Genomic DNA, 12,144 nt, shown 5'->3' with positions numbered 1-12,144 from the left:
GCAGCCGATCTCGGGACCCGTGAGGGACCTGGCCTGGAGCGAGGACAGCAAGCGCATCATCGCCGTCGGCGAGGGCCGCGAGAAGTACGTGCCCCGCTCCCTGGTCTCCTCCCCACGCGTTGCTGTTGCTGTCGTTGTTGTTGGCGTGTGCCGCCTGTGGGTCGGTCGGCTGACCTCATCGCTGATGATTGTCCCCTTCCGCGCGCGCGCAGGTTCGGAACGGTCTTCATGTGGGATTCCGGCTCTTCCGTCGGTGAGATCACGGGTCAGTCCAAGACCATCCTCACCTGCGACTTCAAGGTATGTTCACACTGCACGCTACTTATTATTATTATTAATGTGTTATTTTTATTTACTTAATTGTTTATTATTCCTATGATCTCACGCGTTTGTGGTCGCACACCAGCCCACGCGTCCCTACCGCATCATCACCGGCGGCGAGGACTTCACGGCCTGCTGGTTCGAGGGTCCCCCCTTCAAGTACGTACCCCCGACCCCTCCGTCGTTTATGTGTTGGCCCACAACAGCGGCTCATCATTAATATCGTTCATCGTTTTCTCTCGTGTGCGCGCGTGGTGTTGGCCAACAGGTTCAAGAAGAGCTTGACGGAGCACTCGCGCTTCGTGACGTGCACCCGCTTCTCGCCCAACGGCGAAAAGGTGGCCACCGTGGGCCTGGACAAGAAGGGCATCATCTGGGACGGCAAGACCGGGTACATACCTCGAGACCGCATTCGCATTCCTCACTCACCCCCATTCGTACTGCTGCGAGCCGGGGCACTGACATAAGTGGGTGCCGCGATGCAGAGACAAGCTCGTGGAGCTGACCGGCCACACCCTGGGCGTGTACTCCGTCTCGTGGAGCCCCGACTCGCAGCAGCTCATCACCGCCTCGGCCGACAAGACCGTCAGGCTGTGGGATGCCGCCTCCGGCGAGTGCCTCACGTACGCTCCCATTCACGTTCCTCTTCCCCCCCCCGCCCACCCCCAAGCTGTGCCGGGGCCTAACGCGACGACGACTCGTGGGGATCGGTTCGTCGGCGTGGCATGCAGCACGTTCGATCTGTCGTTCGGTAGCAACAGCGTGGACTACCAGCAGCTCGGCTGCCTGTGGCACCAGGACTACCTCGTGAGCGTGGGCCTCAACGGCAACATCTACTACCTCGACCGCGCCCACCCCAACGAGCCCCGCCTCGTCATCAAGGTACTAGCCCACCACCCATCCCACCATAAACGACACGACACACGACACGCGCGTGTGTGTGCGCACGATAGCTAACGAGACGCACTGGGTGGCGTGTGACAGGGCCACAACAAGTTTGTGACCGCCCTCGCGGCTGACCCGAGCCGTGGCCACGTGTACACGGGCTCGTACGACAGCCTCATCATCAGGTGGGACATCGCCACGGGCGCCAGCGAGACCCTCACCGGCAACGGCCACTCCAACCAGATCCAGAGGCTCAAGGTGGCCGGCGAGACCCTCGTCTCCGCCGCCATGGACGACAGTGTGCGCTTCAACTTCACCAACAGCGGCGCCTACGGTGACGCCGTCTCCACCGACAGCTCGCCCCAGGACATCGCCGTCAGCCGCGATGCCTCCCTCACCGTGGCCGTCACCCTCAAGGTACACCCCCCAAGCCCACCACTCACCCTGTCTTAGTGAAACAGGAAAACTAAAGCATTCCATCATGCGCATTCCACAACAGAGCGTGGTGGTGCTGCGCAACGGCCGCACGGCGTCGACCCTGAACGTGAGCTTCCAGCCGACGTCGGTGGCCATCTCGCCCGACTCGCGCACTGTCGCGGTGGGCGGCAAGGACAACAAGGTGCACCTGTACGCCCTCAACGGCGACAACCTGAGCGAGACCCGCGTGTTGGACAAGCACAGGGGCGCCCTCACCGCCGTCGAGTTCTCGCCCAGCGGCGAGTTCCTGGCCACCGCCGACAGCGAGAAGCGCGACATCATCGTGTGGAACACGAGCGACTACTCGGTCAAGGTCGAGGGCTGGTGCTTCCACACCGCCGCCGTGCGCTCCATCGCCTGGACCAGCGACTCGCTCAAGCTGGCCTCGGGCTCGCTGGACCAGGACGTCTACGTGTGGAACGTCAACCACCCGTCCAAGCGCATCCACATCTCCCGCGCCCACCAGGGCGGCGTCAACGCCGTCGCCTGGCTCGACGACCTCACCCTCGCCACCGCCGGCCAGGACATGTCCTGGAAGACCTGGACCGTCACCCACCTCTAAAAACAGCCGTGTCAGCGCACACACACGCTCAGAGCATCCCCTTGGGTGTTCGACAATGTCGTCAGCTCTTCTGTATGTCTACTTTCACCACCACATCATCAACAACAACACTGCGCGCCTTCTCGTGTACTTCCTTCTTCTCTTCGTTTCTACCGGTAGGGCCGTTTTCTCGTAGTTCTCTTCTCCGGTGGCGGGTTATTGCCGGGGACCTGACGCACCTGTTCGCGCGACAGGAAACCCGGAGAGGAGAGGAAAGAGTAGAGGCACCGCGGGTTCAAATCATTTATATAACTGTTAAAAACATAGAGAAGGAGATGAACAGCGCCGCTACGTCGTCACGAAGGAAGGTGGCCCGCGTCATCAACTCCTTCCCCGTACCTGGCGCTGGCGTCAGAGCCACGTACAGCCCCCAATTTCTTTCCTACGGGCACGGGGACTGAAGGGGGGGGATAACGGCTTTCTCACGACGGGGGGGGGTGAGCAGGTGCCTCAAATCAGACTTTCACGAGGACGTGCGCAAGATCGCCGACGAAGCCGACGCCAAGTGCGCTCCTCCCCCCTCCTCACCCTACTTAATGCCTTGTGGCGCGTGGTGGGCTCTTTGGGGAGGTGGGCACTTGTTTACAAACGAGCCTTGCCTGGCGCACACCCACACACACAGAGGCAACCCGCAGTCGCGGGCGGAGAAGGTGATCGTGGTGGGGGACCACTCTGTGGGCAAGACGTCCCTCGTGCGCCGCTTCTGTGAGGGTACGAACCTTCCCGCAAACCGTCTCTCAAACACTCAAGCTGAGTACCACCCCGCCAGGCAAATTCACGGACCAGTATAAAGCCACCATCGGGGTCGACTTCATCTACCAAAAGTACCGCATCCTCAAGCAGGACTTCACCCTTCACATGTACGCCGCGCCTCCACATTGACACCTGAGAATGCCAGGCACGCAGTGAACTGCGTGCACCGTCAAGTGTTCGCCGCGTGTCGGCCTTCTTACATAGCTGCATGGATGATTGATCAACAGATGGGACACGGCCGGGCAGGAGCAGTTCCGGTGCATCTCCAAGGCCTACTTCCGGGGCGCCAGCGGCAGCATCCTGGCCTTCGACCTGAGCAGCAAGGAGAGCTTCGACAACACCCGCGCCTGGCTCGAGGAGGTCCTCCGGGAGGTACCAACATCCGCCACACACAACCGACATCACCGTTATGGAGGCGGCCGCTGATCTGACCAGCACGGCCGTGGTGGAACGATATAACAGGTGACGCCTGGCCACAAGGTGTTCCTGGTGGGCCTCAAGGACGATCTGCCGGTACGTGCCGCCGCCCAACCGCGCGCCCAACCACAACGCGTTCGTTGGGAGGCTGAGTATTATCTGTGAAATGATTGCGCAGCACGCCATCGACAAAGCGGAGGCCCGGAAGATGGCCGATGAGCTCAAAGCCGAGTACTGGGAGGTGAGCGCCAAGAAGGGTGCGTCGCCCGTCCCATCACACACCACTACATGAGTGCGCTCTTGTGTTCCTCTCTCAATCACCCACATCACCACAAATGCAGACCACAATGTGAACGAGCTGTTCGATCGCGTGGCCGCCGCGCTGTTCGAGCAGAGCATACTGAAGGCCGAGGCCAAGAAGAACCCCACCATCAACCTGCCGTCCTCGTCCAGCAGCTCCCGCACCGACTCAGCCATCTCCGACAGATACGTGGGTGCGTGCCCTCTCCGCCATCTCCGACATCAACAACAGCAACGACCTCCCTATCCTCATCTCTTCTCATCTCTCTTCTCGCTCGTGCGCACACACAACAGAGAAAAGTTTTGAGAGCAGCAAGCAGAACGCGGCCCAGGCCACCAACCAGGGCTACTGCTGCTGGTGAGGAGACTGGGCGACGCCCACAACCCCAATGATGGGACAACCTCGCCCCCTCGTCGGCCAACCACCACCGCCACCACTGCTGTAAAGAAGATATATAGAAATACCTACAACACCCTCTCTTCCAAGTAATGCTTGCTTGCCTTCTACACGCCGTCGTCGGTCGCGTAGACCTGTTGTTGCTGTTGGGTTGGTTGGTTGGTTGGCCCACGCACTTACCTCACGACCATGACGTCGGATGTGGCGTGCTGCGTGCAGTGGTCCGACACGCTGCCCAACAGCAGCCTAGAACAGTCCACCACCAGTCAGGCATTTCGCGCGCGCGCGCGAGTGCGTGGGGCAGTCGCGAGCGGGCGCGTGAGGGTCGGTACTTACTTGGTGAGGGTGCCGAGGCCGCGGGTGCCCAGCAGCAGCAGGTCGATGCGGTAGTCCTCCACCTGCCGGCAGATCTCCTGCTTCGCGCTCAGGCCCTCCGCCACCACGCTCACGTACCTCACCTTCAACGCCCAACCCGCCCACGGTGGGTGCCCCCGCCCCTCGTTAAATCACTTACCCACCAGCGCGTCGTGCGCCGTGTCGTGCGTGTCCTGTCGTGCGTGTCGTGCGGGGCATGTGTGTGCGTGTGTGTGCGTGCAAGGGGAATAAATGAGGGTACGTTGGCCTGGCGGCACTGCTCTTCGAAGGGAGCGAGGAGGTGGTGGGCATCGTGCACCACGTGAGCATCCGATGCCTCGGCCGCCGCGCCCGCCTTGGTGGCCGCGTGCAGGTGCTGCGCCTCCCTCTCCACGAACCGGCCCTGAAAAGAAGATTTAAAATGTGATAATAAATGGCAGAGCACACAAAGGCTGAAGAGGGAGTGGGGGGAGGGGGCATGATGGTGTACGGGTTCGATGACGGTGAGGAGGTGCAGAACCACGGGCCTGCCGCTACCGCTGGCGACCGCGAGGGCGAGGGCGCGCTCGAAAGCCTTCTGGGCGTGGGGGCTGCCGTCGAGACCCACCATGAGCCGCCACTCCTGCTGTTGCTGTTGCTCCTGCTGGCCTGCCATGGCTGCTGCTGGTGTGTAGAATTTAATACAAAAAGTTTGTTTTTTCTGTCGTTGACAAAAAGAAAGAAAAAGAGTAAAAAAGGGAAAATACCAATAATAAAAAGCAAACAAACAACAAAGAGATGGACGTAAGCAGCGGCAGCAGGGTGGGCGGAGAGGTGGTGACGGTGCAGATGGGCACCTACGCCAACGACGTCGGGGCGCACTACTGGAACCTCCTCACCACCGCGGCCGCAACCAGCGCACGCGGCAAGGTAGACCAAGCACTACTCGTACCACTTTGTGTCCCCCTCCTTTCTTCCATTATGCTGACGTTTCCTGGTGGCAATGGCTGCAGGCGCGCGGGGAAGTGGTGGAGGAGGAGCAGCAGGAAGAGCGAGAGAGGCCGCGGAGTGTGATGTGGCGCGCTACCGGTGGCCACCAGCAGCGGCAGCTGCAGCCGCGCGTGCTGGTGCTGGACCGCAAGGGCAACTACTCGCCCCACGCCTACGCCGCCTCCTCGCTCCGCACCACCGCCACGCCGGCCCCGCCCCACCACCCGCAAAGCGGCGCATCCGTGCTCTGGTACGCGCCTCGCCGTCAGTCTCCCGCCTCTCCCCACCAAGCGCGAGCAAGCCGTGGAGGCGACAACCCACCAGCCCGTGTGTGTGTGTGGTGTGCCGTGTGTTGTGTGCGTAGGTCGGGCAGAGTGGAGCGGGTTCAGATGAGCGATGATCAATCGCAGCAACGTAAGGGCGAAGGTGAAGAGCGACAGAGGAGCGGAGCGAAGGAGGGCGACGGCGACGAGGAAGAGGAAGAGGAGGGGCGAGCGGAGGAGGAGAGGCGGCGTGCGGAGGCGCAGGTGGGCGCGTGGGGCGAGTACTGGGGCGACGGCGGGGCGGGTGCTCCGCTCCACCCGCGCTGTCTGTGGGAGGTGCCCCACTCCCTGCCCCTCGTCACGTGGGATCACGGGGCCGCCCTCCTCCGACACCACCCCGACCACGTGCGTCTTCCCTCTCCTCCTCGCTTTCGCTTTCGCTTTCGTTCTTCCGCCATGCACTCACCGGGGAGAGGGGGTTCGGCCTGCGGGGCTGGCTGGGTCTCTGCTCTGTCGATAATAATAGCGCGAGGAGGTGGAGGACCGGCTCCGCTTCCTGCTCGAGGAGTGCGATTGTGTCGACGTACGTAGATATCGCTTCCAATAGCGAGAGCGGCCGCGCTGACGTCATCCGTGTGTGGTGGTTGGGTGGCTTCACCACCAGGGGTTCCAATTGCTGGTGGACGTGGACGACGGGTGGGGCGGCGCGGCGAGCGAGGTCATCGAACTGATCCGGGACGACTTCCCGCGCACGCCCCTCCTCACCTTTGCCCTCGGACACCCGCGCCGCTCCCGCACTCCCGTACGCCGACCCGCCCAGATCACCCGCGTCGCGACGCTGCAGTCTCCTCGTTCCACTCACCTCCATGACCAACGAACGACCATTAGGTGGAGGACGAGACGCGGCTGATCAACCGGGTTATGGCCCTGCAGCGGCTGTCGGATCGCGACTCCAACCTCTCCTCCCTCGTGGTGCCCCTACAGCCGCTCCACTGGCCCGCCTTCCCCCACCTCGCCCTCCCGGTACTCCGTCTGCCCCCTTAGAGAAAGATCTTTCTATAAATATCCACCTTTATATATATTATATCTACTTTGCTCGTGGTGGTCCTTTTCCGCCACTGGCACTGCCTGCTGCAAGCGGGGCGTCTCACACGACTCTCACTCGCCCAGGCCGACAGCGAGTACCACTCGAGCGCGGTCGCCGCGATGGCCATCGCCTCCGCCACAGCCCCCTGGAGGTTTGCCCCCCCCCACCCAAATCCAACCAACACAGCACGTGTCGGTAAAGAGCGTGGGTGTGGTGAGCTGACCACCCACTACTGCCTACGGTGAGCAGTAGCCGGGCGGGCCCGTCGTCGATGGCGTCGGTGGTGACGGGCGAGCTGCGGGTGGCGAACATGCCCGTGGCGGCCCTTTCGCTGAGCCTGCCGTTCCCGGCCGCCGGCTTGCGTGATGGCCGCGTGCCATCGGGGATGCCCCTCTACGCCGCCGACTTTGTGCGCGGCCTCTCTTTCCCGGCGCCGCTGCCCCAGCTGGTATGTACACCACATCCACACCTGCTTCTTCTCCTTCTCTCACCCCCGCGGGGCACATTGCAGGCACCGGCTGCGGAGGCGATCAGCGTGGCGGGGCTGGAGGCTTCCGAGCGGTGGTTCACGCAGCATCTGGGCCAGTACTCGGTCCTCAATCGCTTCCTGTACGCGCGCCTCTCTCTCGAGGTACCTCGAGCTGGCTGCTGACACTCCCGCGTGCGTGGGCGGGCGGGCGGCGCAGGTTTATGGAGGAGAAGCCCGTCGCGATTCCCTCGACGTATCCGTGGTTCTTCAAGCCGGCCTCGTCCGCCCCCTACGGCACGCGCGCCACAGCCGGTACGCGCGCGCTTCACCGTTCCGTTCGAGGGGCTGACGCCCGAACAGCGTGAGTGCCGACTGATCGTTGCTTTGTTTTGGGGCGCGCCAGTGCCGGTGCTGAGCCATGTGCAGGTGACCAAGGCGATCGCGCCGAGCCTTCAGGTCCTCGCCAAGCAGGCTAGCAACGTGTCCAAGGTAAGTAGTAGTAGGAGGGCACCAGCCAAGGAGCCACCTTGGCTGACGTTTAACTGGGCGGGGCGGGGAAGGCACGGGCGGTGGCCGTTGCTGGAGAGGAGTGGGCGGAAGCGCAGGAGCAGCTGCACGGCCTCGCGAGCGCCTACACGCCCGACAGCGACGACTAACACGGAACCAAAAAGTTCACCAGAGAACTGTTGGCCAATTGGCACTGCTTGCGGCTTCAGTGAAACTACAAGTGCACTTCGCTAAACACAGTTTGAAACCAACATAGCGTCTTATTTTTGTTCTTATCGTGATGGCGGAGCAGCATGACAAGGGGTACCCCGACGAATCGGAGTTTGCGTCGGTCCCGGTGCAGCGCCAAGCCAAGGTGCTGCCGTCACCCTTGCTTTGAGCGACGCATCTCAACCCCCCCCCTTTCTCTTCCCCCCTCCGGTGGCCTCTGGGCGCAGCTGGGCAAGGACCTGTGGCCCCTCTATAAACGTACACTACTACACGCCCAGTGCCCAACATGTTACACACGGGCGCTGCCTCACCTCTGCCGCGATCAGGATTGGTGGCCGACATGATGCGGCGGCCAGGCCAGAGCACCAGCGCGTACCAACACATCCTGAAGGCGCTCGAAAAGCCGGCGCACGGCGCTCACTCGGCCTACGTGCAGCTGTGGCCCTGCATCATCGGCACGCTCCTGCGCCAGGTAACAGCCACGAATCCAGCTGTCTCGTATGGGGTGTGTTGCGTCGTGTTCGCCGGCAATGCGCGGTTGGGTCGTGGTAGTGTGAGCCAATGTGTGCGGCCGGTGGCGGTGCAGGGCGAAGCGCGAGAGCAGGGCGAGGAGGACTCGGACAGCTGGGGCGTGCAGGTGCTCCTGGCACAGCTCCTGCCCGGCTACGACATCGACTCCAATCTCTGTTCCCCGTGGATGCACCGCATCTACGGCCTCATCGTACACTGCTGCTGCTGATTCCTTCACCTGACACGTCCTCCCCCATGCAACCACTAACTGTTCTCCGCGCGCGCGCTGTGTGTCGTGTGTTGTGTTGGGAGCAGGCAAGCAACAAGACACCCGACGCTCTAAAGGTGACACTTCTGGAGTACCTGGGCACCAGCCAGAGCGGGTCGGATCGCCTGGCGATCATCCCGTTCCTCACGCAGCGCATGCAGCACGAGACCAACGACAAGGCTCGCTCGTGCGCTATTCTCATTCTCTATCTATTGTATGCACCTCACCTTCTCCTCTCGTCGGCCTGCTGCCACACCAGCTCACACCCACCGCTGCACGCTTCTTTTTCTTCGTTCTTCATCCAAACCAGGCGAGTTCACTGCGACGAGAGCATATTGGAGCAGGCCTACCAAGCGGCCACCCGAGTGTGGTGCGACACCGAAGGCAGTGCCGAGGGGAACAGGCTGGGCGTGCTGAGCAAGTTCGCCCTCGGTGCACACCAACTTTCTCATCCCTCGCTTTTGCTGTTCACCCCCCCCCAAACCAGTGCAACATTGCTTACATCCTCTCACTGATCCCTTGACATTGTTCGCTCCAGCGCTGCTGTGCGTGAGGAGACTCGAGGTACCACCTGCGAGTGCGATCGAGCACGCCACCGCGCTCATGATCGACGACTCCGAGGTGGCCGCGGCCTGGCGGGGCTGTGTACTGGGCACGGGCAACCGGCTGCTCGAGGCCACCACGTCGGACGCCTCCCGGAACAGCAGAAGGTCGAGCTTCCTCGATGACGAATCAGAAGGCGAAGTCCATTCCCCATCGCCGGTTGAAGTTAGCAGTTCCTTCGTCCACATCCTCCATCACACCGTACATTGTCTCCTCCCCCCCCTTCTCTCCCCAATGACATCTACCCAGATACACATGTGCGCTCACAGCGCACGGCACACGACACACACGACGCACGACGCACGCGACACACGACACACGCAGTTGCGACTCATGGCCAGCAGACCCATCAAGCGAGTGCCAGTGCTGCGCGTTGTGGTTGAGGCCGTGGCCCGTGGGGGGTGGACCGAGGGTGCCTTGTACCGACGCACCACTCCTCGCAACACCAAACGGGAGAGAGCGGACATGACTGGCCTGCGTGTGCGTGTGTGCGTGCGTGTGCGTTTGTGCAGCCGATGCCTCACCGATGTCTTGGTGATTGCACTGATGCCGGAACCGATGCCCATGGGCACCTACGTTGATGAACTCGAAACAGAAAACCAAGAAGCGGTCCCGGTGCTGCGGCAGCTGGCCCACGACCCCCGGTTCGAGCGGGCCTGGGCCTGCTGGCAGAGGTACGTAACCACAAACCAAGAAATATATGTCCTTGCCGCACACGCCAACAACGACCAATATATATTTGTGTATTATTTATTGCTAACGACATCGTGGCAGCTCGGAGCAGTGGGCGGTGAGGGGCCTGCCCAATACACAGGCTGGCATGATGCAGTTTGTCTCGACCAAGATCCCGCCCCATTTGGCGGGCCGCAAGTGGTGCGTGTGCATGTGTGCGTGTGCATGTGTGCGTGTGCGTGTGCGTGACATTGTGTGATCTTGTTGGGCTGATTTCAACTCCCTGCAGGCTCCCGTTACTGTCAGGTGTTGAGCAGGAGACGGAGTATTCTCCCGTGAGTTATTATAGTACGTTCGTTGGTCAGTGATCAGTGCCGTATTCTGCTTTCACCCACGCCTGCAGCACCACCACCGTTGCCTTTGGCGCTGTTACCGCCAATCATGAACACTAAACTGACCTTTCTTCAGGCAGCGAGACGGTGGAGTCCCTGGTTCGCGGCCTTGCCTCCCGTTGGGCCGAAAATCAAAACAGCTACCTCGACGCTGCGCTCGACTTCTGGTTCGACGGTACCCGTTTCGCCCACTGAGCCTCATCGCTTCTTCTGCTGGCTGCTGGCTGCTGCGTGCACTGTGTGGCGCCACTGAGCTATTGCGCGCGCGCATCAAGCAGACCAGGCCTGGGAGTTCCGGGATGAGTCCGATCAGTCGTGGCATCGGGTCGTTCCTTGGGTCGTCCACCTGCTCACCTGCGAGTGCGTGTCCAACAAGCCACGCCTTCTGCACGTGCGATACATTCCGCCTCCTCCCCTTCTTGATGCATTTTTTTTTAAGTCACCACCGACCGCACCACCTCAACCTTCCAAGCATCCCATTTTCTATTTCCGTGTGCGCAGCTCCTGATGGCGATCGCTGGCGCTGGCCGAGCAGCGACGAACTACAGCATCGGCGGTTGGGACCTGGACTCCCTGGAGTCCGAATGTGCATTCTATGGCACCGTGGTACCGTACCCACAAACAGGCCTATTCCTTCTTTCATCACCACCCCTTGCCTCACTCGCCTCGACGCGCAATACATGCCACAGGGCCGACATATGGACACCATCGCCGAGCTGGTGTACACGAGCAAGGACCAAGATGTCCAGCTCAGGGCGCTGTCCGTCATGGAGGTAGGTGATCGCATTACTTACCCTACTTTTACTTTACCTTTACATCACCACCCGCGCGCTCCAAAAACTGATGGCCTCATCGTCGTCAAACACCAGATGTACCCGGGCTTGTGGCGCACAACGCTGCCGCACTTAGTGACCTTATTCAGGGCTGTGGCCCACCAGGCCCCCGCCGTGCGCGTCGCCGCCTTGGCGGCCATGTCCTACGTGGCACCCATTCCCTGGCGGCGCAGCGATGCGGACAACTCCGATCATGAGGAGGCCGATGCGTTCCTCCAGACGATCCGCCTGCTGGGCCTCTTCTTGCCTCTCTCCGGTGCGGCTTGGCTGCTCTCCTTACTCGCCGTCATTTGTATCTCATCTCAGCGGTGTGCGTGCGTGCGTGCTTGCCTTGGTAGGAGTGAAGCCGCTGAAGAGTTTGGTGGCATTTGCGCTCGCCGAGCGTGGTGCTTCCACGCGGAGCAAAGAGCAGCTGGCAGGGCTGCCGGAAGAGCTACTGTCCTTTTTGATGTCGCTGGGCATCTCCACACATCCCAATGATACCGCCGCATTCCCCAGATTTCAGGTGCGGCACTCTCCTTGGTCGTGGTACCAAAGTACTTCATCACCCTTAAGAACAACAACAACACTGTCGATCTCTTCCAGACCAGGGCGGCTGAGGGAGTGTGTAGGCTCGTGTTCCGTGCTCGCGGGTGGACTCATAGTAGGCACACGTTCGTTCACGGTATGGTCTCTTGTTGCGAGCCCCGGCCGGGAGGGTTGATGTGCGCTGCGCTGCTCACCCACGCCGCCGCCGCCACCAACAAACCCGCACTCTGCTCCCCCACAGCACCACCGCAGCCGCCCATCGAACTACCCAAGGCCGAGGAGAAGCTGCTCCCGCTGCTCCCGGGGGCGCTGCACGTGTTGCGGAAGT

At 61.7% G+C, this 12,144-nt stretch overlaps 5 protein-coding genes across 5 annotated transcripts; 4 read left to right on the top strand and 1 right to left on the bottom strand.

Moving 5' to 3' along the window:
• Positions 1-228: 228 nt before the first annotated feature.
• ACA1_301260 (WD repeatcontaining protein 1, putative) lies at positions 229-2,245 on the top strand (the record flags this gene model as incomplete). Its single annotated transcript, XM_004341144.1, has 7 exons — positions 229-300; positions 407-480; positions 590-712; positions 807-944; positions 1,053-1,203; positions 1,306-1,623; positions 1,706-2,245. 7 exons carry the CDS (start codon positions 229-231, stop codon positions 2,243-2,245), a joined length of 1,416 nt encoding a protein of 471 aa, XP_004341192.1.
• A 314-nt stretch (positions 2,246-2,559) lies between these two features.
• On the top strand, positions 2,560-4,116 carry ACA1_301250 (RAB36 member RAS oncogene family protein; the record flags this gene model as incomplete). Its single annotated transcript, XM_004341143.1, has 9 exons — positions 2,560-2,645; positions 2,730-2,789; positions 2,907-2,995; positions 3,054-3,144; positions 3,265-3,409; positions 3,500-3,550; positions 3,633-3,711; positions 3,796-3,948; positions 4,049-4,116. The coding sequence occupies 9 exons, from the start codon at positions 2,560-2,562 to the stop codon at positions 4,114-4,116; spliced, it is 822 nt and encodes a 273-aa protein (XP_004341191.1).
• Positions 4,117-4,327: 211 nt separating this feature from the next.
• On the bottom strand, positions 4,328-5,160 carry ACA1_301240 (universal stress domain containing protein; the record flags this gene model as incomplete). Its single annotated transcript, XM_004341142.1, has 4 exons — positions 4,328-4,397; positions 4,488-4,609; positions 4,768-4,908; positions 4,996-5,160. The coding sequence occupies 4 exons, from the start codon at positions 5,158-5,160 to the stop codon at positions 4,328-4,330; spliced, it is 498 nt and encodes a 165-aa protein (XP_004341190.1).
• A 122-nt stretch (positions 5,161-5,282) lies between these two features.
• On the top strand, positions 5,283-7,949 carry ACA1_301230 (uncharacterized protein; the record flags this gene model as incomplete). The annotated part of the gene is given in 13 exon segments (XM_004341141.1): positions 5,283-5,414; positions 5,498-5,724; positions 5,744-5,803; positions 5,839-6,142; positions 6,264-6,320; positions 6,402-6,539; positions 6,626-6,760; positions 6,908-6,975; positions 7,074-7,272; positions 7,336-7,433; positions 7,511-7,605; positions 7,697-7,782; positions 7,854-7,949. The coding sequence occupies 13 exon segments, from the start codon at positions 5,283-5,285 to the stop codon at positions 7,947-7,949; spliced, it is 1,695 nt and encodes a 564-aa protein (XP_004341189.1).
• Positions 7,950-8,080: 131 nt separating this feature from the next.
• On the top strand, positions 8,081-11,887 carry ACA1_301220 (uncharacterized protein; the record flags this gene model as incomplete). Its single annotated transcript, XM_004341140.1, has 18 exons — positions 8,081-8,155; positions 8,238-8,268; positions 8,337-8,482; positions 8,597-8,731; positions 8,836-8,975; positions 9,099-9,220; positions 9,327-9,592; positions 9,716-9,810; positions 9,904-10,065; positions 10,166-10,264; positions 10,353-10,411; positions 10,532-10,630; positions 10,734-10,846; positions 10,957-11,061; positions 11,145-11,228; positions 11,325-11,544; positions 11,627-11,793; positions 11,879-11,887. 18 exons carry the CDS (start codon positions 8,081-8,083, stop codon positions 11,885-11,887), a joined length of 2,127 nt encoding a protein of 708 aa, XP_004341188.1.
• Positions 11,888-12,144: the final 257 nt, after the last annotated feature.

This window comes from Acanthamoeba castellanii (assembly GCF_000313135.1).
Source record: "Acanthamoeba castellanii str. Neff unplaced genomic scaffold scf7180000083203, whole genome shotgun sequence".
Classification (NCBI taxonomy): domain Eukaryota; phylum Discosea; order Longamoebia; family Acanthamoebidae; genus Acanthamoeba; species Acanthamoeba castellanii.
Note: the sequence above shows the minus strand (reverse complement) of the source record. Positions and strands in the feature narration are given on the sequence as shown.